Source organism: Apis florea, unplaced genomic scaffold (genome assembly GCF_048593485.1).
Source record: "Apis florea isolate Af1SG1 unplaced genomic scaffold, ASM4859348v1 contig_3367_pilon, whole genome shotgun sequence".
Taxonomy (NCBI): domain Eukaryota; kingdom Metazoa; phylum Arthropoda; class Insecta; order Hymenoptera; family Apidae; genus Apis; species Apis florea.
In genome coordinates, this window is record NW_028256746.1 from 3,864,730 (window position 1) to 3,886,274 (window position 21,545).

Here is a 21,545-nt window from a genome sequence, read left to right on the forward strand (position 1 = left end):
TGTGTGTGTGTGTACGCGAGATTTTTAATAAAACGTAATGGCGAGAACGTGTGGCGATAGATCGAAAAACGAGAATTTTGGGTTATCGCCCAATTTGAGATGGACTGGACTGGCAAGTGAAAATGGCGAAGGCCAAAGTTTATTTTCAGTATATTACCGCGTATATTATATCGATATTATTTATTAATAGATATTGGTGAATGTTCATTCTCGTCCGTAAAGTATAATAACAAAATTCTAATTCTGTTCGAAAAATTATTGGCATCTTGGCTGGCGTTTCACGCCATTCTTTTATCGAGTTATCGCCTTTTGCCGCCGGTATTCCTTACGTACTTAATATGCATTAGAAATTTCACGATGAATACGGATAATCCAAAACAGCGAGACCGTTGTTTGTTCTTCCTTTTAGAGATTCCACGGGTACGTGGCCTCGATGTAATCTCATTTCCATGGGATTAAAGGTGTTACGAGAAGCATGACGAATCGAAAACCTTGATAACAATCTGTCTCAATTTGCACGGTGTAATATCGCGCTTCTCAATCATATCGCGCCATAAATTCGAATATTCGAATTATGAATCAATTAGAAACGTGATGCTACTTAATAAATTAGACATTTATATAAATAGATAGAACTAAACTGGAATAACGTTCGTTTAAAAATGTATAATACACATTTTAATTGGATTAGATTCAACAATAACGCGTTTGTCATCGGTTGTAAACCTTTTCTTCGATAATCTCGAGTGTATCGAGCAGCATCATGCATCACGAGAAATTCATTACACCGTATTACACCTTCATTTATGCGTCATCCTCGATACACGATGCCATTATATCTTCTTCCTGTCAAAGTCATCATTCGATTACGTACACTCCAATTAGCCCAGCCTGTCGTGGCATATTCCATTTTCTCTTCTTGAAACCGTCTGAATGCATATACTTTTTAATATTAATATATCATAAAACGGGGGATGGTCACACAAGTTAACCGTTTGCGCTCGAAGCCTTTTTCGATCGGCAGAGCGAGCATTTTCCGTATGTTTGGTATGAATTCGAAATAATTTCACACACAATTAACGTATAAAATTGTTTATATTTTAATACAATGTTTAAAGGAAAAAAAATTTGTTGAATATTAAATTTTATACCATTGTTTTTATAAAGCCAAGATGTATCCTCGATTTGTCAGGACAATAAGTATCACAGTAAAATGTTCTTTCACTTTTCGTCAAGAACAAATCTTATAATCCTTCTTCACTCCTGTTAACAAGCACGTGCTTTCATATTCACCGTCTATTATTCTTATTTTTCCTTTCTTTTTTTACTTATCTCTTCATTATTTCATCTCTTCGTGAATTTCTATAGAAGTAATTTCCTCATTCAAACAACGAAAAATCATACACATCTTCGAACTAATAATTACCACATTCTATGTGCTTACGAAAACTCAAAAACTTTGAAAATAATATATTCTTCTTCCACGACTGTCAAACTCGGAGTAAATGTCGAAGATGCGGTCACGATCTGAGAAAGCAAACCTGTTTGACGTTATATTATTCCACACTTCATAAGATTATATACGTGATGAGGTCTGTTCTAAACAAAATCGAATCTTCGAATCCAAATTGGTGCCTAAGAGTGCAAATGATTAAATTAAACACTTTTATACTCTGATAGAAAACTAATATAAACGAAAACAATATAATCCCTCGACTCCTCCGATGAAACGCGACTAAACGTATTACGAGCGATTCCGTTCATACGTCAGGACGAATCAATTAGCATTTATGCGCTCCACCTTGTAACAAACACACCAAGCAAAGCAGCCAAAGCACAGAGAGAAAGAGAATCGTGCAAATTCAGTTGGTTCCAGTCCAAGTTTGTTTCGCCAAGTTTTTGTAGACCGAAATTGATCTAAATGCCGCCAATGTTGCAGAAAGGTCGAATATAAAGGATAAATTTTCGTCCTATTCGAAATCGTTCATCACGTCAATCCGGCTACAGGAGTGAACGTGAACTGGAACGTCTTAAAATCCCGGAAATTGTTCTCGAACGGTTGTGGCTGCGAGGAAACGAGTAACGCCTCGGGCGAATTGTAATTGTAGCCCACGAGATAAGAGGCGTGGTACGATGTTCTTTCTACGTGATAAAATTCTAAATAAAAAAAAAAAAAAAAACGAATCGAGTAGTAAATAAATTTTCGCAATTGACGGGCTTCGTTTATTTATCGATTGGATCTACGCGAGAATGACACGAGGCGAGAAAGAATTTTGCAACGTCGAAATGAATTAACAAATTTCTTGAAAGTGAAAAATAAAAAAAAGAGATTCGATTTTCTTTCTCCTTTCCATTAGCGAGGAATAATTTTTCTTCAAAAAGTATCGTTAATATTCATCGTAATTTGAGAAATCGAGAATCTTTCCATTCGCGAAAATGATCACAAGTTGTAACAAGTTGCGCTTTTTATGCAGACAGGATACCAATAATCCATATTCATAATTAGCAGATATTTCATAATTAGAGGGAATGTATGAAACTTCACAAACTAGGAGCAATTAGAAATTATCCATCAAACGCACCTGTTTCGTTTCCTTCCTTTTCGTACAAAAATATTTTACGAAACATTCTTCATCTTCGCTCCTCGAAAAATACGTACTTACGAACGAACTCTGTAACGTTTGATAGTAAATTGAATTTCTGGAAAGAGGACGAAAGAAGAAAAATCTCCGGATTTTTTACGGATTCGCATTAAATTGTACTTGTGTTCGATGTCTCGGATGGATACCACTCGATCCACCCAGCGTATCGTTCAGCGATCGATCATTCCCCTTTCTTTCTTCCTTCCTTTATTTCACTGCTCCTCCAACGTTACGATCGATCGTGAATCGACTCGAGGTCGATTAATTTCAACCGATCGACGATGTATCTCGAATCTGGACGCGAGAAGTACACATATATCTCCGTAAAGGAGTCGACAAAATTTTGGGGGAGAATTTTTTTTCAATTTCTTTTTTGGATTTTTTGTTATTCATGTCGAACTTGGGTTTATTTAAAACGATGTTGGGAAGAATGATAATGAATGATAAATAAAGAATGATAAATAATGATAGTTAATAATATGTATTTACACGTGAAATTTCATCAACCGACCATGTAAATTTGATTGAAATTATTATAGGTATTGTTTTCTCGTCCCCTCTGTTGATATGAATATATAATCATCGTAACAAACGAATTTATGGAATTTCAACAGAATTTCCACCTTTGTAATACATTAAAATATAGAATATTTTTATTCGATTAATAATTCACGATCTATTGAAACGACGCGGTTTTAAAATTAAAAAATTTTCTTTTTTTTTTTTCACGGAGTTGTTAACTTCATCCGGAGAATCTGGTAAATATTTGATTACTAGAATTATAATAATAATTTATATAATCCGCATTGTATCATGTTTATTTTAGTGCCACGGATTGGGGTACAATTAAATGATCAATTTTTAATAAACGCACGATATATCAATTTCTATTATTATATTATACGTACAAGTAAATATTATACATACAAGTTTCAATATATCGTGATATATTACCTATTTTATTTAAAATCTGAAAGTAATTTCACTTTGCAATTCAATAATAATTCAATCCAAAGTAATTTGCAATTCTAATTGAATAAAACAAACCAAGTTAAAATTCAGTGTTTCGGAATTTTGAAAAAAAAAAAAAAGTATCGAAAATATTTAATCTTTAAATTCCATTTTTCTTTTTTTCTTTTTTTTTTTTTTGTATTCACGAATCGGGCAAAACGGAATAAAATAAACCGATATAAAATCGCGAAATATAAAATTAAAAAGCAAAAAGTAAATAAAACGAAAACAACGCAACGGGGAAATGAAAATAATATAAAATACGAGAATAAATAGACGAGAATAACGAATTTATCCCCGAAACGAAAAACTAAATGATTTCATTCCGAATGAAGGGGAACGAAGGCAAGGAACGAAGATCGAGCGAAAATGAGGGAGGAAGAAAAATTTTTGGAAAAATTTACGAGAGGGAGAACAACGACGGAACAAACGCGAATTTCATTCAGTGCTCCGTTTGACCCGTCGTCGCGTCCCGTTTGAAACGAATCCTCGCCACCTGGAAAAAACTTTTCCATTCGAAGATCGGAGGAGGGACGGGAGAGTCGCACCGAATCGTAATCGAAAACGGAGCGGTGATTGATCGATCTTGTGCTCTTCCTCCTCTTTGTCTTCGTTTCACTTTTGCCGAGAGGCGAAACTTTCATCCCCTATCGAGTGATAAAAGTTGGGGCCAGTGGGCGAGCGATATGGAAAATCGATGCCACGAACGTGACGACGTATCCGAGGTTGGCCAACTCGACCGAGAACCCCGATCGAGATGCACCTGTCCAAGACTTGACGCCGTGCTCAACAGGTCCTGAGGAAATTATACCTCGTGTCTGTCGTGCTTCTTTCGAGAATTACGAGCTCGTTGTTTCGAATTCTCTCCCGTGGTTACAACCGAATGAAAATAACATGGTGGAATTATTTACAAGAAGATACTGTACTCTTGACGATTATTTTTTGATGTCCTAGTGAAGATTTGATTAACAAAAACGATTTAGATTAGATTAGGTTAAGTTTTAGCTTAGAATAGAGGAAAATTAATCTAAACTCGTTAAATTTCTTAAGTTATGAAGAATGTTGTTGATAAACGATGACAAAATAAAGGTAAAGTCTCTACAAAATTATTCAAATATGATCTTTTGCAGTTGCAAAGAAATTTGCAACGGATCTTTCGTTTCTACGTTAAACGGCTTCTTTATCTTTTCAAGCGTGATTACATGAATAAATAACCATCAATATCGGGGCGCAAAGCTCGCACCCCGTTATAGAGAAAATAATGAAGATACATTCGACGTGGAAGTATGCTTCCCCTGTCGGGATTATTTCGTATACCAAGTACCATTCGTAGAATATTTTTTGTACACACGGTGAATATTCGTGGAAGAAAAATAGGTTAATCTTGTTCAGAGGTGGAACGTAATCACGTTTCGCTGTTGCATTTCAAAAATAAAACGATCCGCGAAATGTACAAAGACAAACTCCCCGTTCTATCTTTCGATGGACTCGTCGAATTTTTCTTATTTTATCCCGGTATATAATAAAAACTGCAACCGATATCTCTCCACACCGATAATTCATCCAGAAAGAGAGGAAAAATTCGAAAAACGAATTTTCGAATTTTTGAAATCCCGCAGAATTTTTTTTTCGAAACGTTGAAAAATTCCATAATCACCTTACAAACTAGCATCCTTCATTAAACGCTTGTTTAGTAATTAAACATTCCATTCATTTTCTCTCCTTCTTTCTTTTTTCGTCCTTCTTTTTCCATGCCGCCGTTAATTAAACGGAATATTCGTTCGCAAAATAATAATAAAAAAAAAGGAGAGTGGAAGAGGAATGAAAAACTCTCTGAAGAGTTGTAATAAACGAGCGAGGAGAAAACCAAGAAACGAAATCATTTTCGGCTGCGTTCGCCATCCGTTCGCACGCACGAATTCTTGACGCAAGTTCCCTTCGCTTTCCTGTTTTTTCATCCGTGGAACAATATTATTCCGAGGAGGAGAAGGAGTGTCTCGAAAAATCGAACGATCAATATCTACCCGCGCGATTCTCTCTGTTATGGAAATCGGCCACATCCGATATCATTCTATACATCCGCCCATATTTTTACGCCGGTGGAAAACTTCCGGTAAATACGGCCGCCCGATCGATCCGCCATCTACGATGAAAATATTTGCGGTCGTTGCCTGTCCATCTTTCCCCCTCCCCCCCTCCTTTTCGATTATTATTAATTCATCTGGGAGGGGAAATCGGTTGAAATTCAATCACGGGAGAAAGGTGTCTCCCCGCGAGATATTTTCTCAACGTATTTCTTTATAATCTATCGAAGGTTAAACGAAGACAACGATTGGGTTTGGTCGTTTCGAGAAACGTTTCGAGAATGAGAGAGGGGGAAGGAAGTGTCAGGAAAGTAACAAGGTGGACCAGGGTTTCGTTTACGTAGAAGAAAAACTTTTTCGGAAAGAAGAAGGTAAACTATTGGTTGAAGCTTAGGTTGAAGAGTACGCGCGTGGAGATAAAGTTTCGTGGGAGCGACGACATCGCTTCACACGTGTCACCATATTTTATAACCTTTTAATGAAAGGAGGAAACTTCTTCGTTGTGGAAACCGTATCTAGATTTTTCCTTTCGTCTCGAATTTCGTTATTACATATATTGTTTCGCGTCGTAAAAACAGAACGAAGGAATAAGGTGAGGCAAGAATAAAGTAATTGGAGAGTAAAGCGAAACTTTTTTATAGGTCTAACCCAACTCCTAAATCTTGATTAAGACGTTTCAATTCCCCTCCTCGTAGAACGTGTTTTATATACGCATTATAAAGTCTTTCCTGCAAACATGGTTGTTACAATAAAACGTCGAATGCGACGCGAAATGTCTTCGCGACAATGTAATCCTCGCTTTAGAATATTCGAAAAGCGTTTCGCAAACATCGTTTCGTAGATTATAGCCAGTCGCGAAAGGCGGAAAGGCGCAAAGCGTTACGGCAAAGGATACGGCAAAGAGAGACTTTTGTTAACTCTGATAAATAATCTACGATCCAGTTTAATAATTTGCCGCCTCGGCGAGTTTACGGCTGCATTAAATTGGAACTGCATCGCCCCCTTCCTTCGTGCGAGGAGGGAAAGAGTTGAGAAAGACTGGCCTTTACGGCCTCTCCAGTCTTTCTCTCCAGTTGTACGTAGCAGCTCTCCCTGGTGACGGCAGAGGAAAAACTAAACGGAAGTTTTCTAAGAAAATTGTCTCACGTCCCTCGCCGTTTTTCGTTCTGCGCGAAGAAATTGAAAATAAGCGAGCCGCGCCTTTATCTGCCGCCGCTACCGTTGACTCGCACCACTTTAAGGCTCTTGATGAAATGTCGCGCCTTTCACGCGTGACACCTCTTTGCTTCGAGCACCCGTTTTCATAAACTTGTATAAAGTTTACCGTTCACGAACTTTCAACCCTTTTTTATCCCCTTTTCCCTTAAATTTTCGATCCATAATTTTAGAAATCATTAGCTTCTTCGAATGTAGGCTAAATTTTCGATCGAATATCGACAAAATTATTTATTTATATTATAAGAGCTGAGACGAGATTGTTGAGCTCGAGTTAATCGTGGATACGTTTAAGGTTTCCGCAAGCTTTCTTCTTGCAGAAGACAAAATTAATAACGAGGAAATAAAGGGGGTTAATGTTGAAACTTCCTCCTACAATTTTATACGAATTTATGCACACACGTGTTTCACTTGAGAGTAAACTTCAACTCGATTCCGTTCCCACCCAACACGCTTGTCATCTCCATTCCACGCCCGAGAATTGTTCGCACTTGTAGGCGCCGCTTAATAATTACTAAGCTTACATACTTTGGAGAATATTTGGAGACTTTATCATCCGGTAGTATCTCGAGAATTATCCTCTCTAAAGGATCTTCTCCATTAATTTTGTTTTGCAACATCATTCGAATTCCTGTTTCGTAAAAAGACGTGATAGATAAGAAGAGCGAAGATAATAAAAATGTTTGAATCCAATCCGCGTGATTGTAATTTTTACTTTAATCGAATGCGGTTTCGCGAAGCTTGATCGAAATTTCAAAGAGAAGAAAATAACCGGGCGCATAACAATGCTAATCTTTTGTTAAACGGAAAATCCAGAGAGACGACAAAGCTCCTCCGAATTACTCCTAGCATTTCTGTACACAGTTTTCGCGCACACTTCACAACTGCCTGCGTAATTATTTGGGAAATGGAAATTATGAAAATTGGTACCGGTGTATAAGGAGGCCGTTAGAAATTTAACCGGCAAACTTTCGTGCAATCGTTTCTCCCATTACCAACCAGATAAGACAAGACCCATTATCTTTATTCAATAACCTGACAAATCTGTTCCATCCGTAATCGCGATCTTTCTTTTGGAAAAAAATTTGAAACATCAGAAACCTTGATCAAAAATTTTCATGAAAAATACTAGGTTTAATGCGAAAGCGAGTCGAAGAAAGAATAGAATCGAATTAAAAATTAAATCGCATCGTGCTCAATTTTCATAATCGACTGAATCACCTCTAAAAAAATCTATTTGTCGAACAATAGAACTTACATCAAACCTTTATCAAAAACATACTTTTCTTCTTCCTTTTCCTTTTCTTTTTCTTCATTTTCTCCCAGACCCGTGATTAATCGGGTCGAAACGAACCTCCACGTTTCCTCCCCATTTTTTTCAATCCCCAGGAAGCGGGGAAGGGAGGGGCCAGTACATTAAAACCGCGTATCTCGGAAGTAGATGGAATAATAGGCGGTGTGTAATTAGATCCGTGGCGTGTAATTGTTGCTTTGCCGCGATAACAGCGTGGAGCGGGGGAGGGGAGGGTTCATTACCACGTCTGGATAAGCGACGTGGCCACCTCGCTCCTTCTTCCAAACCCCGTTTGAGCTCTCGCCCTCTGTTTTGCTAAGCCCTTATCCGGGCGTAGATTACCGAGTTTCCAAGTCGACGGGATCTAATCGAGAAGCAAGCCGAGTTAACGTCAGACGAGGGAGGGGGTTGAATCGCGCCCCCGGTTTGACGAACATCGGGCCGACGGTTGTCTCTCGCCTCGTCGTCGGCCGCCGACAAAGGGTGAAGCGGATAACGAGAAATGGGAGAGGCAATGATTGGATCTCGGGATGGAATCTCACGAGAGTTTGCACGCTTGTTTCGCGATTGAATAATGGGCCGCGAGTTTGTTTTCATTCACGCGCTGGATCTTGTTGAAGCGAGTTTTGCGATCGTACGAAGTCCTTTGTTATTAATTCTCGTCAAAATTTTCACCACCTCGTGTCTTTTCTCGATACCTGGATGAGAAGTGAAGAGTAACGATCAAACGGTTATTTCGCGTGTACGAGTTCTCACTTCTTTTCACATCGATCATATTCGATAGGAAAAATCGAGTTTCGATGAAATAAAAATCGTATCTATTATGAAATTTGTGAATATTTTCTTATTATACTTGTGAATCATTTACATGTTACGAGATGTGATCTTAGATACCGAATTCCGTTTATGTTCATAAAATTGAATTGGGATCTTTGCAAGTTCAGGTCGTTTCGATGAAGCGCGGCCACGCTTCAAATTCCTCGTGATACGATTGTGAACACATTTGGGAAAGTTGGTTCATTTGCAATTTCGTTAAGCCACGTGTTTATTTGTGTAAAATAAATTTCTTATTTGGCAAAAGGAATAAAAACTGAGTAAGAAAAGAAAACACACACAAAAAAAAAGGATGGAAATTTTTACGGCAAATAATTCGAGACGAGAGTAATATAATAATGCGAAGAGGGTAAGAAAGGATGTTAATATTGTCCCGACGTGTTTTAATTGAAATTTTTTTCGAACGAAACAGTCAATAAATATTGGCAACGTTGTGTATAAATTTTATTGAAAACCATTCAAACAAAGGTGAATTGTTCCGCGTGTGAGTAAAAAGAGAGAGAGAGAGAGAGAGAGAGGAATAAATAAATCGCCAGTAATAGACGGCGCGGCACTTGTTGCTTGTAAAATATATTTCATAAAATTTTAACAAACCTTGTCGTGAGCTGGCTTCCAAAGGAAAATTTCCTTTCATTAAACTTTTCAATTAAACTGTCACGTATTAACCTGTATACACGGTTACCCGTACATTAATAACACGCACATTAAACGTTTTTATAATGGTTTTTGAAAATAAAATAAATAAAAAAAAAAATGTATTGAAAAAATTATTTCGAGCGTTTAAACGAAACAAACGGGATGCCGGACAACGGGATAATATTAAACTCAGATTTTTGAAAAAAATTTTGCCGACGAAATTTTCGTGAAATGTTCAAATATTAGCGAGATGAAAATATAAAAAATTTACTCTTGTATTTACAAATTAAAATAATTTATTTTATATTTTTTATCTCGAGTAAAATGACGTTCATTATTATTTTCCATACACGGAATAATAAATTCAGACATTGCGTAAATCGGAGGATATTAATGCGATTATTTATAAAAAGCTATTGTTTTATATGTAATTAATACGATAGAAATGCTAATATATTTTTATTAATTGACAAAAATCCATATTTTCATGTCGGTTAATTAGTTAATTCGATTTCTCGTCTGATTTTAAATCTTTTTTTCAAAAAGAGTATTTAAACCTGATATTATTGGAACCATTTTCACGATTAAAAATTTTGTCAGTTACTTTATTTTTATTCAACGATACTTTAAATTAAAGCAGCTCATTCTATGAATGAGAATTCCGTTTTTACGTCGAATGAATAAAAATACCGAATTAAAATTCGAGAAAAGCAGCGAAAAATGAAAAAAAAAAAAAAAAGTCGTCGAGTTTCCATTAAGGTTTACCAGTGTTTTTTAATAATAAAGTTTTCCAACAAAAAACAGAAAATCTTCTATTTTTCTCAAAATTATCGGATAAACGTCGTAAAATATTTGTTATTTTCATTTAATAATGATACAACGTAGAACAAATCTTCCAGAGATAAACGAAAAATATCATCAAACCGTTATACGACGAAGAAGAAATATTATTCTTCATCGAACTTGCGTCAAACGCAAACTTATGGTACGTTAAGTGTACTTTGCCTTCGTATCCGAACAAATAAAATCGTCCTCGAGTCATTCGTTAGAGCGAAATACTATTATTTACACCAAGCAAGAGAAACACGGAGGACCCTCGAGTCTCCACCGAAATTTCAACGTGGCGATTAGTTCGATACCATTCGACTTCCGCATAGTCGACAATTCCCTCTCTTCTCTCTCTCTCTCTCTCTCTCTCTTTCCATACAATATTGTCGGTCGATGGCAAACAAAATTTGCATAAGACTGTTAATAGTAGCGGATAATGGGCGAGGACTGGTGAAAGCCAGTGGCCAACGAAGTGAGACCAGCTCGAAATGTCGCGGTGCATTAAGCCGGAGTCGCGTCCGCAAAAGGACCACTTAAAGGTCTCAACGACGTTCCAGCTGCCTTTCATACGATTCTTGGAGGGGGGTTGTGCAGATGAAAAACAAAATAGAAGCGACGCTGGCCCGTGCCCAGATCGTCGAATCGATACCGCCCAATCGACTGGAACCTTTCAGCGTGGTGTTCGCGGTGGATGAAAAGAGGGGTTGCTTGTCTTGTTCGATGAATCCTCTACAGACATTTCCTGGATTGAATTTCGCCTATCGATTCATTCGCGCAGAAACATCTTTATTCCTCTCTTTGTTCGATAGTAGAGATTTTTTAATTTCAACGAGAGGAGATTCGTTTCGTAACGCGACACATTCGACATAGAACCGCTCGACACTAAAACTATTTACCCAATAATCACCGCGTCACGTCGAGTAACGAATCGCTACTGTTCAACGCTATTAAGTTAGCGCGAGAAATTCACGAACGCCAACAGCGCAAGTTGTACAATCCGCCGAAACGATGCTCGTGTTTGTGGTCAATTTAATTTAAAACTAAATTAATCGCTATAGCGAATAATGCGGAATAATGTGCCCGTATAAATGAAACAAGGGTGGAAAAATTTCTGAATAAATAAATAAACAATCGAGGAGATAATTACCGAGGAGGAGTGAACGTTCAAATACCACAATTTCCATCCATAATTTTATCCCATCGAACGCACATCGATACAACACTTGGTCGTTTTTAATTACCGATTAATCCCAGAATTTGTCCAAAAACGGGGGGACGTTTTAATGACGCGTCATCGTCATCAACCGGTTCTTCCTTTCACAAACAGAGAGAGCGAGAGAGAGGTATTTCGATTTTCGTCGACGAAAAAGGGCGGAAACGTTATTACACGATACAGTATTTTGGCTCGAGATAATACAATTTCGCATCAGTATGTACCGGCCCATTTAATGTTTCATCAATTAAAACGACGTTACAATGGGGCAAATTGTAAAACATGGGCCGGGTTATTATCCGAAATAGTCGTCCGTGATGGGCGGCCGCCATTCCATACGACGATAATCATCCCCCGTGCACCGCTTTATTTATAACTTGATTAAAATTCAACCGGTAATCGGACGATACATAGAAGGGTGACCTCGTAATCTAATACGAGCTGACCGTGTCCACCTTGAATCTTTAATGGGAAGACAAGGGAAGGAGCAACGACAGGTTGGAACGTGCACCGTTTGCGAATATTCCTCGTGAATTTTTACGATCTTGATCCTTTTCAGGGGATATCCTCCTCCTATCTTCTTCCATTCCATTCCTAATAGGGACATCAACAGGGGTGTTGGCGAACGCGGATTAAATATTTTCCACGCGGAGGCGAAGAAAGATTAAGACAATCCCCGGCGAGTAGGTGTCTCATTAGCGAGATGTTGCGAGTGCAGGGACATTTAAAATGGTGAAAATCGCGGTATCCCCCCAGAGGGAAGTTAGTCGAGGGGAATAGGAGAAGCGTTACTCTAAACATAAACTTTTAAAGCGGTCGTAATCTCGATTATCACTGCGTTCGCGAAATAATCTTCCCCAATGACCGTATCGTGCGATGACTTTCTCCACCACGAAGAACCGAAGCCGAGTCGAGATTTTTATCTTTTCGTTCGCCAGTTTCGAACGAAATCTTTGCGAATATAAAAAAGAGAGAGAGAAGAGGAAACATCGAAGCAATATTTTTAAATGGTAATAATCGTAATTAAGAGCTTTTACTAGCTTTTCGAAAAAAATAAAGAAAAGAAGCATCGAGGACGAAATAAAAAAAAAAAAAAAAGAGAAGAATGGGATGCGTAACTTCCGGTTAAATCCGAGCCTCAAAAGTCTTCGCGATAAATAGAAAGTATCCTCATTATCTCATGGCTTTGGGTTGTGTCCTCTTCTCAGCTCTATTCATTCGATTCGCTTCACGCTTAAAAAACGTTCAACTCGATAAATGAGAGAATCGCGGGAATAAAAGGAGGAAACGTAGGGGGAGGGATGGCGAAAAATCAGCTTTGTTTCGTTCCCCACCAATTAAATAGCCACGATGAAACTTGGTTTTGAACCTCGAAAACTTTCCATCTAACGTTCAACGTATTCGATGTATCAAAGGTGAGATCCTTTCAATCGGGCGATTTCGGAAATTAAAGAAAGATCGCTCGATTTTTTTGTTCGCCGGCAATCCAATCATTTTCGTTGATTTATAACGAGCATTACGCTCCATTATGGATCAAAAGGGGACTCTTCGGGGATGATCGTTCGTTTCGTTACGTCCGAGAAAATTGAAACGAAGTAACTAAAGCACCCGTCGGAGCACTCCTCTTCAATCGTTTGTTTGCATACGTCTTTCGGTAGAGGATAGAAAGGTTTCATTAAGTGTAACACGGCGATGTTCACTTAAAGAATTTTGTACAAGAATTTTGAAAGTTGAAGTAAGGAAAAAGAGAATTTTATCGAGAGATTAAACGTAATAATTCGAAGAATGGGTTGACAGTCGTTTCGAAGCGAGGCGAAAATTTTAATTTGGCCGAAAGAAGATCAGGGTTGTTCCGTTTTTCTCGTAGTGGCTATTAACGTATTCTTTCTGTCTCCCTCTTTCTCTCTCTCTCTCGAAGAAGAAGAAGAAGAGGAGAAAAAATCCTTGTCACACGCCCATTTTCTTCTCTCTCTCTCTCTCTCTCTCTCTCTCTCTCTCTCTCTCTCCTCGAAAATGCGAGAGCAAGTATGCTTTCAAACGAGCTCGTTCCCCGTGACTCGTTTAATTTCATTCCCTGAAAAAACTCCACTTCCTCTCGCGGATTCTTTCGCGGGGGACTCCTTTTGCCGAAATGCCCGAGGACGAGGAAAAATATTTCCCTTCAACGGGCCACTCGTTCAAACTTCGACGCCCAGTCGGTAAAAAAATCGGACCAGAGATTCAGCTCAACCTTGTACACGAATGGTCGAGCTTCATTAATGTTTTCTCACGGAATTATTCACCTCTCTTTCTCTCTCTCTCTCTCTCTCTCTCTTCGATTTGCCGTCGGTTACTCGGCCAGCAATTCCGGATTTACGCGTAAGGCAAAAGAAAAAAGCGCACTCTGACTCCCATGAATATGTAACGAGTGTCTGCCAACCGCGATATTTTTCTCTTTTCGAGGGGAGAGAGAGAGAGAGAGAGAGAGAGAGAAAATTTCATCGATGAACGATTACCAAAGTGTTGGATATCGATGGAAAGTCGCGATGCATCTACGATCGGATCAGGAAATAGGGAGGGGGGGAACGAAAATGAATTTGGAAAAGTTGGAAATCATTTCGTGCTTCGACGATGAAGGAAGATGAGGGAAAAATTTTGAAAAGATTTTGAAAGAAGGGATAACGAAACGTTTTTACCCTTTCTTGCTCTAATCCTCTCTTCGAATTAACAACTTCTCTTTCGAGATGTAAGATAAGTCCGAAACGATCGATCCAAAAAGAGGATAATAAGATTCGATTCATTTTTAATACCTTGCCCACTTTCTTATGAGGATATTGTCCTCGTTCCTCCTCGTATAAATTACCAAGATTTATTCAGCATCGAGGATGTATCTTTCGCTTTGGCGGGCCGATTAAAATTTCTTTGTAGATCCGCAGGGAGGGGTCGCTACGATTTTCAAAGGGAAATCCTCGGCAGGGAGGGGGATAGGAGACGCGTAGCGTCGTGCAATTTTTCTTCTTTGATACGGGAATCATCCTCGCGCGATATCCCAGAGGAAGAATGGCGGAGGGTCGAGGGTCGGGGCAACCGGAGGAACCGGTTTAATTAAACTTATAACTATTATCCACAAAGTCTTAGCTTAGCCGTGCTATTATCGGGCCGGCAATAGAGTGACGCAAAGGGAGTAAAGAGCGGCAGGAATATAAGACGAAACGGGTAACTTCCGGGTTCTATCTCCTTCGACGATAATATCGGCGAAAGAATTATAATGAAAAAGAATGAAAGCTGGGGACGATATTATTTTTCCTCGTCACGCCGCGATCTCGCGCCCCTTTTTCTCTTTGCTTCTGTCTCGAGATAGAGATAGAGGGAGGTTGTGTATTTGAATTGTAAAAAAAAAAAAAAAGAAAGAAAGAAAGTAAAGAAAAAAAATGGAGAGGAAAAAAGACGAGGTACAATTAAATTCCTGTTCTCGTTATTAAAATTTCTAAGAAACGAGCTCTTAACGAGATTTCTCACGATTGCTGCAAGCGTTAAATGTTTACGTGTGCATAATTAGTCGGTTATAAAAATAAATCACTTCAACGCGTGCTGACAAATCTATATTTCATCATTTTTCACGGGAGAAAAATATCTAGAAGCGAGTAAATACAATCGATGGTTCAGGTTTTGAACCTGAGAATTTTTTCTTAATAATTTCAACGAATTGAAGGATGAATGAAATTGAAGTTTTGATAAATCGAAACGGAGGAGTGTGCACGAAGAGGATATTCCCTTTGTAACCAGATCGATGTGAATAGTCGGTGATTGGACTAATCATTATCCTTCATTAGGGGCGGCACGATCAACTCTTGTCTTCCTCCTGGATAATACGCAACGGGTGTGAATTATTCCAGAACAATTACAACTCCCAAGGAGGACGGGGTCCGACCAAACTGTTATTAGCAACTTTGGTCTCTCTAGATAGACGGTCGGTGATCCGATATTTTCGAGCAAATACCGGTATCGTTCTCGGACAATTACACGTTCCGCAACGCAACAAAAACTTCTCGGAAACTGTGGAGCAACTGTTGCAAAAGTTTCGAGCTCCTCGAGTTGAATCGAAGTATGAAAAGGAAGAGAGATCTCGTTCAGAAGAGAATTTTTTCTACTCTTCGAGGTTTTCGGAAAAAGCCAGGCTGAAGATATTAAAAATTTCGCAAACGATAACTCGAGGGCAGCAAAGGATCGGCAAGGAAATTAACTCGATTAACGCGACGATTACAAGATAATCAGGGGGATCGTGTTCGAGGATAATTGGCTAAATAGATTTCGAACGAGTTGTGGCTCGAACCGATCCCCACCGGACATATTCATCCCGATATCTTCTTCGGCCAGAATCCACAAATCATTTCCAACAACAGCGGCATCCGTCATCGATGCCAGCTGCATCCTCGTTCCCACGTTCACCGCGGCGATACATCACACACCTTTATCTCCCGTTGAATATCGATCAACCCGTCCGCCCTCGTGTCTCTCACCTTTTCTTCCATTTCTCTTCTCTTCCTTTATCCGTTCCCCGCGGCCGACTTTATTTCCCCCAAGTGAGCCGCGCGATGGAATCGTTTCCAGAACCGGAGATCGTCGCACAGAGATCGTCGGCCCGACAACTTCTAATAACGTTATCAAAAGTTTACCGAACGAAGGAGGAGGAAGGAAAGAGGAGGGCGAGGGAGAGCAGTTTTCCAGGGCGAAACGCCGATGAAAAGGCCGTTCCCTCCTCTCCCATTCAATGATCCATGGGTGCACGCATACCAGATCCGGTTACACGTTTGAAAGGGAAGTAATCACTTACCCGGGAGGAAGGGTATTTTCGCGATGGTATGCGCCGCAAAAAAAAAAGAGCGGTCTGCCTTGGTGTGGAGGCAGAGAGGAGGCAAAGGAAGTTGGCTCCCTTCCGCTCTGTGGAAGCCTCGAAGCCACGCAGAGTTGAAGCGGAACGGGAAATCGACGATTTCTACCACGACGATGCCAGAGGGCCGGCGAGCTTCGTCCGCCACGCGTTTCTCGTGAAAACGGCTTCTCTTTTCACTCTTCCTTCCACCCTCTCCTTTTCGCTCCTTTTTCGATAAACATCGGACGAACCCAATCACGATACCACTTTGATCGCTCATCGTGTAACTACGATCGACCATTTCGTCCACCATCGGATGCAAGTATATTTTATATTTTCGTTTCGAACGAAGATTAATGAAAAAAAAGAAAAAAAAAAAACAACTCGAATTCTTCGAGTAATAAAACTTCGAGGAATAATATTGTTGTACGTCTATCGCGAACGCGTCGAAACGCGTTGTCAAGTTCCATCGACAGCATTACGAATATTGCGCGCGTTCGAAATTTTTGTTCGAAATTTTTGCACGAGATATCTTGATATTATAAAAAAAAAAAAAAACCTTGATAAACACGATGGTATCCCTCCCCTCCTCTCGGTATATTTTCGTACCTCTATTTACCCGCGTATTTACGCATGAAACGAAATTCGAAATTATCCATTCGCGAAAAGTGTTAACCTTTGGTATCCCGTGTACAACCGTGTGATTCTATTTTCAAACTCCGATTTAAACTCGCTTGTAATACACACTGGAACGTTCGAGAAACGGCTAAATCGAGAAGAATCTGATTAAAATCCTCGCGAACGATATCGAGGGATTTCCAGGCCCGCTTGTTTGTTACGTTCGACCGGAATTACGAGTCGGGCCGTAAACCTGTCCGTTTGAACGAAGGTGTATAATTTTATATTCGCGCGACACGTCGTACGCGAATATAATCCTTATTTATAGTCACATCGCGCTGGCACCGTGGAAAATTTCCACGGCTCGAGGATTTTCTTACCACCCCTCGAATGACCTGTAATTCTCGCGAGCAACGAGAGCTTTGGAGGGAAAGAGAGGGCCGGCGCGTGGTGGCCGGTTGGGTGGTGGCTCGTAAAGCAACGAGGGCCAGCCTTGCATGGCCGAGCTTACGTGTCTTGTTCGCTAATAATTCAATCTTGTTTGTGCGCCGTGTCGTCCCGAGTTTGTCGACTGTTTCGAAGCCGGAAGAAATATTGATAATTACTCGCGACTGCGTGTTTCCGGTCACGTATTTCGCTCGTGTCCCCGCCCTCCACCGCGCCGTATTTCCTTCCACTTCTTTTCCACTTCTTTGCACTTTGAATATTTATGGAATTTTGATGAGTTATCGGCAAATTCGCATGGATTATTTTATTGAAAATTTATAATTAATTTTTTTTCACGGGGAGGAGATGGATTGGAATTTTATTTATTTTTTTTTTTCCTTTTTCTTTTTCTTTTCCAAAAACTCGATGGAATATATTATTAATAAATGGTAGGACGGTGTAATCATCGTGTATTCGTACGCAACTATCAATTTTATTGTACTATCTGTCTTTGATGAAGACATTTTACCGATCATTAATTACCTCAAATACGATCGGCCGCGCGCTATTAATATGTTCGTCTGTCAATCATTTTAATCAGCTTCCCTATATTAATTTCCATGTAAATCGAACTGAATTGTTCCAAATTGTATAGAGAAAATTAATTATAACGAGCTTTTTCCCCCTTTTTTTCTTTCGACGTGAATTATACAACTGTACGCGTAAAAGATGATAAAACGTTATGAATTTTAATGGATAATTACAGTTATTAAAAACACTCAATGATTATATTCACGATAAAATGAAATGTACGCCGTAATTATACTTGAAACAATTACCGATATTATTTATTCGATATTCTATCCTTGTTCCCTGAAATTGCGTATAATTTAGAACGATGAATAATAAAAAATGATCATCGTTAACGGATGAAGAGAATCCTCCCGGTCGATTGTAAATTCGGCAGGCAAGCGTTGCATTACTAACGGTCGTAAAACAAATTGTTATCGCGGTAGAATTTCGATCGATCGTGCATCATCGCTAGGATATTTCGTTATTATTCGTATCGTTCGATACCGGTCGACTGATGAATGGCGTTCGACTTGAGGCAGTAGAATGGTCCATTCATAGTCAGCCGCACGGAATTCGCAGCCCTCGCTGTGAGCGCAAGGAATCGGAATTTGTTCGTATTTGCGGTCCGCGGTGCTCTATTTATCCGCGTCTCGAATCGCGATTTTAAAATATCTCGAAAGCTTTGCCATTAATTATCGATCAACGAAGGGATGATTTAAAGAGGGTTTGAAACGAAATGAGTTGTCGTCATTTTAAGGAGACGATGATAAACGATGATCGCTTATTTTTATTTTTCATCGTATCTCGAATTTATCTTCCGTAATTACACTTTGATGATATAAATTTTCAACGGCACGGGATGAAAAGAAAATCGAATGTACAATCATCCTCGCGCAAAGAGAAAATTCTCTTCTCTTGAGTTTGGGGAATGTTCATTCCGAATTTAATCGATCAAACGTATCCGCGACACGAGCGATGAAGAAAGATAAGATAAGAGAGAGGATGACGATTCGAAATTGATTTCCTTGGAGGCACCATTTTTAGACCACGCGTATGGATATCGGGAATGCTCGATACGGGGAGCTCGCCAAATATCGAGTTCATGTTCGATCGTTGCAACATATTTCGCAAATATAGAAAAAAAAAAAAAAAAAGGGGGAAAAAAATAAATTCATCCAACGTTCGAACACTCGATACAACGTTTTCCATTTATACTTTTTTCCTCGCGCTATATAACAAACAACACGGAAATAAATTCCGTTTTAACTCCTTTACCAACCTCTATACTCTTACCTTACCGCCTTCATTGAAACACTCCAATTCAAACTTAACCCGAATATCCCCGTTCCTTTAATTGCACCCTTGCTCCCGTTTTCTATTAAATTTTAATGAAACGTATATATATATACACACACACAACTCTCCTCCCACACGCGAATTCTCTCATTCAGAAGAGAGAGAGAGAGAGAGAGAGAGAGAGCAGGAACTTTAAATAATTGCGAGCCAGAAGGAAATTCTTTCGTTACGATCACTCGAATCAACCGTATGCGTATAACACGCATACACTCGTGTGGAGGAAGGATTTGGGGAGAAGGGAAGAACGAGAGAGAGAGAGAGAGAGGCCAGTCAACGAAATATCCAGTCGCATTCACCGCGTCACATTCACCACGGAATCCGTAGAAACGTGGTGTGTACACACGGTGCGGTAAATGCAGTCGCTCAGGACAGACCTCTTATGAAACCCATCCGTTCCCCTGTCCAAATATTTGGGCATTTTCATAACGGTGAATTTCCTTTCCCGCTAAACCACCTCGTTGCCCCCCTCCTCTCGTGACAAACTCGCGCATCTTCCAGCGCGGCCTACGTGCTGTGACTTTCACCCCGCTGTGAAGGGTGTATCGCCTGTCTATAAAGTGCGAACGATTCGACCAACGGCGCGTGTAAATGCCGTGTATATTTACGGCTGGGGGGATGGTGGAAGCGTGGCGCGAATTATTCGAATTGGACGGGAAATGAACATCGGGGGGGACGAGGTTGGCGCTTACATTCTATTGGAATTGAAAGGTGTCGTGTCTTCCGCGCGAAACACGCGTAACCGGGGTGAGTCACGATTATTGCGGAAATATTTTCGCGCGTGGTAGATTTTTTTTCCCCGGTTCTGTGTTCGTCCATCTTTTTAAAGGGATCCTGGGGGGAGGGAATGGCTTTGTCTCGACACCGGTAGAAATTTAATTTGCGCGCGAACATGTTCTCTATCCCTCTCCCCCCTTTTCCTCTCGTTTCCCTTTTGTTTTCCATGCGAAATTCGTAGCGTTTTTTTTTTCGGCGTTGAAAATTTGTTGTAGATTTTTTTTCTTTCTTTCATTCTTTTTTTTGTTTTTGTTTTTTGCTTTTGCTCTCCCGTTTCGGGAATTGCACGGAATTTTTGGAAAGCGAGTAGATTCGATAATTTCTTTTCTCCTTATGGAGATAAGTTGGATTAATTTTGAGGGAGGATTTTTGATTTGACTCACCGATCTTGATTGGACGCAATGCATCGCAACTGCGAGGAACGATTACGAATAAATTGAGGACGACGACGACGGCAACGGATGCGAACAGCCTCGCGTCCATTTTAAGAGCCATTTTAGTGAAATCTGAAAAAAAAAGAAAATGCATCTTCTTAGAAAACGCGAACGTTCAAATGTCGTGGCTCGAGATACTTAGACGCGCTTATGATATAATTCCCTTCTAAAATCGTAATTCTCATCCTCCAACGATGAAAATTCCAACGAAATAATAATCCCCGACGGACAGTTAGCTCAAGAATTTAAACTTTACTTCTTCTTCTTCTTCTTCTTCTTCTTCCAGATTTCTTCCTTTTTCCTCCTCCACTTCTTTCCTTCTCCTGTTAATTCGATAATTCACGGCCCACGCTTCATCACTTCCATCTAATTTATTCCATGTAGAACGAATCGCGGAATATCTGGCGATCGGTAATCGTAATAAGACGAGCGACCTGAAAACGCGATTTTGGTAATTTGTACAGAGATGGCGAAAGGACGACTAAAGGACCGAGTTGATTCGCACGGTATGGCGTTTAGTAGAACAATTTTCACAATGGAGAACGTTTCCAATACCAGTTTTAATACCGATATACCGTTTAACGACGCGGTCGCGTGACAAGTTTTCTCGTGGGTCGACTCTTTTAAAAATAACCAGTTGCATCAGTACTCTCTCGGCTTGATCCGGCCGTCCGAATGGAACAGAGGCGATTCATATTCGTAATGGACGAAAAGTAATGGTTTGAAACATTTTTAGCGAGATTTTTAATCGAACG

The 21,545-nt window shown here is 39.7% G+C and overlaps 1 protein-coding gene across 6 annotated transcripts in view; it reads right to left on the reverse strand.

Annotated features, from left to right (window-relative positions):
- The window catches only part of LOC100866227 (glutamate receptor ionotropic, kainate 2), a 64,236-nt gene that overhangs the window by 17,324 nt on the left and 25,367 nt on the right, over positions 1-21,545 (reverse strand). For 4 of the 6 annotated variants that reach the window (XR_015293271.1, XM_086911855.1, XM_086911857.1 and 1 more), the window contains exon 2: positions 20,740-20,862. The exons of the other annotated variants lie outside the window; for them this stretch is intronic. Coding sequence is in view for 3 of the 4 variants with exons in the window: in XM_086911855.1 (XP_086767981.1) it covers positions 20,740-20,851 (112 nt within the window). In the remaining variant the exon portion in view is untranslated. The remainder of the gene's footprint in view (positions 1-20,739; positions 20,863-21,545) is intronic. 6 annotated transcript variants of the gene reach the window in all.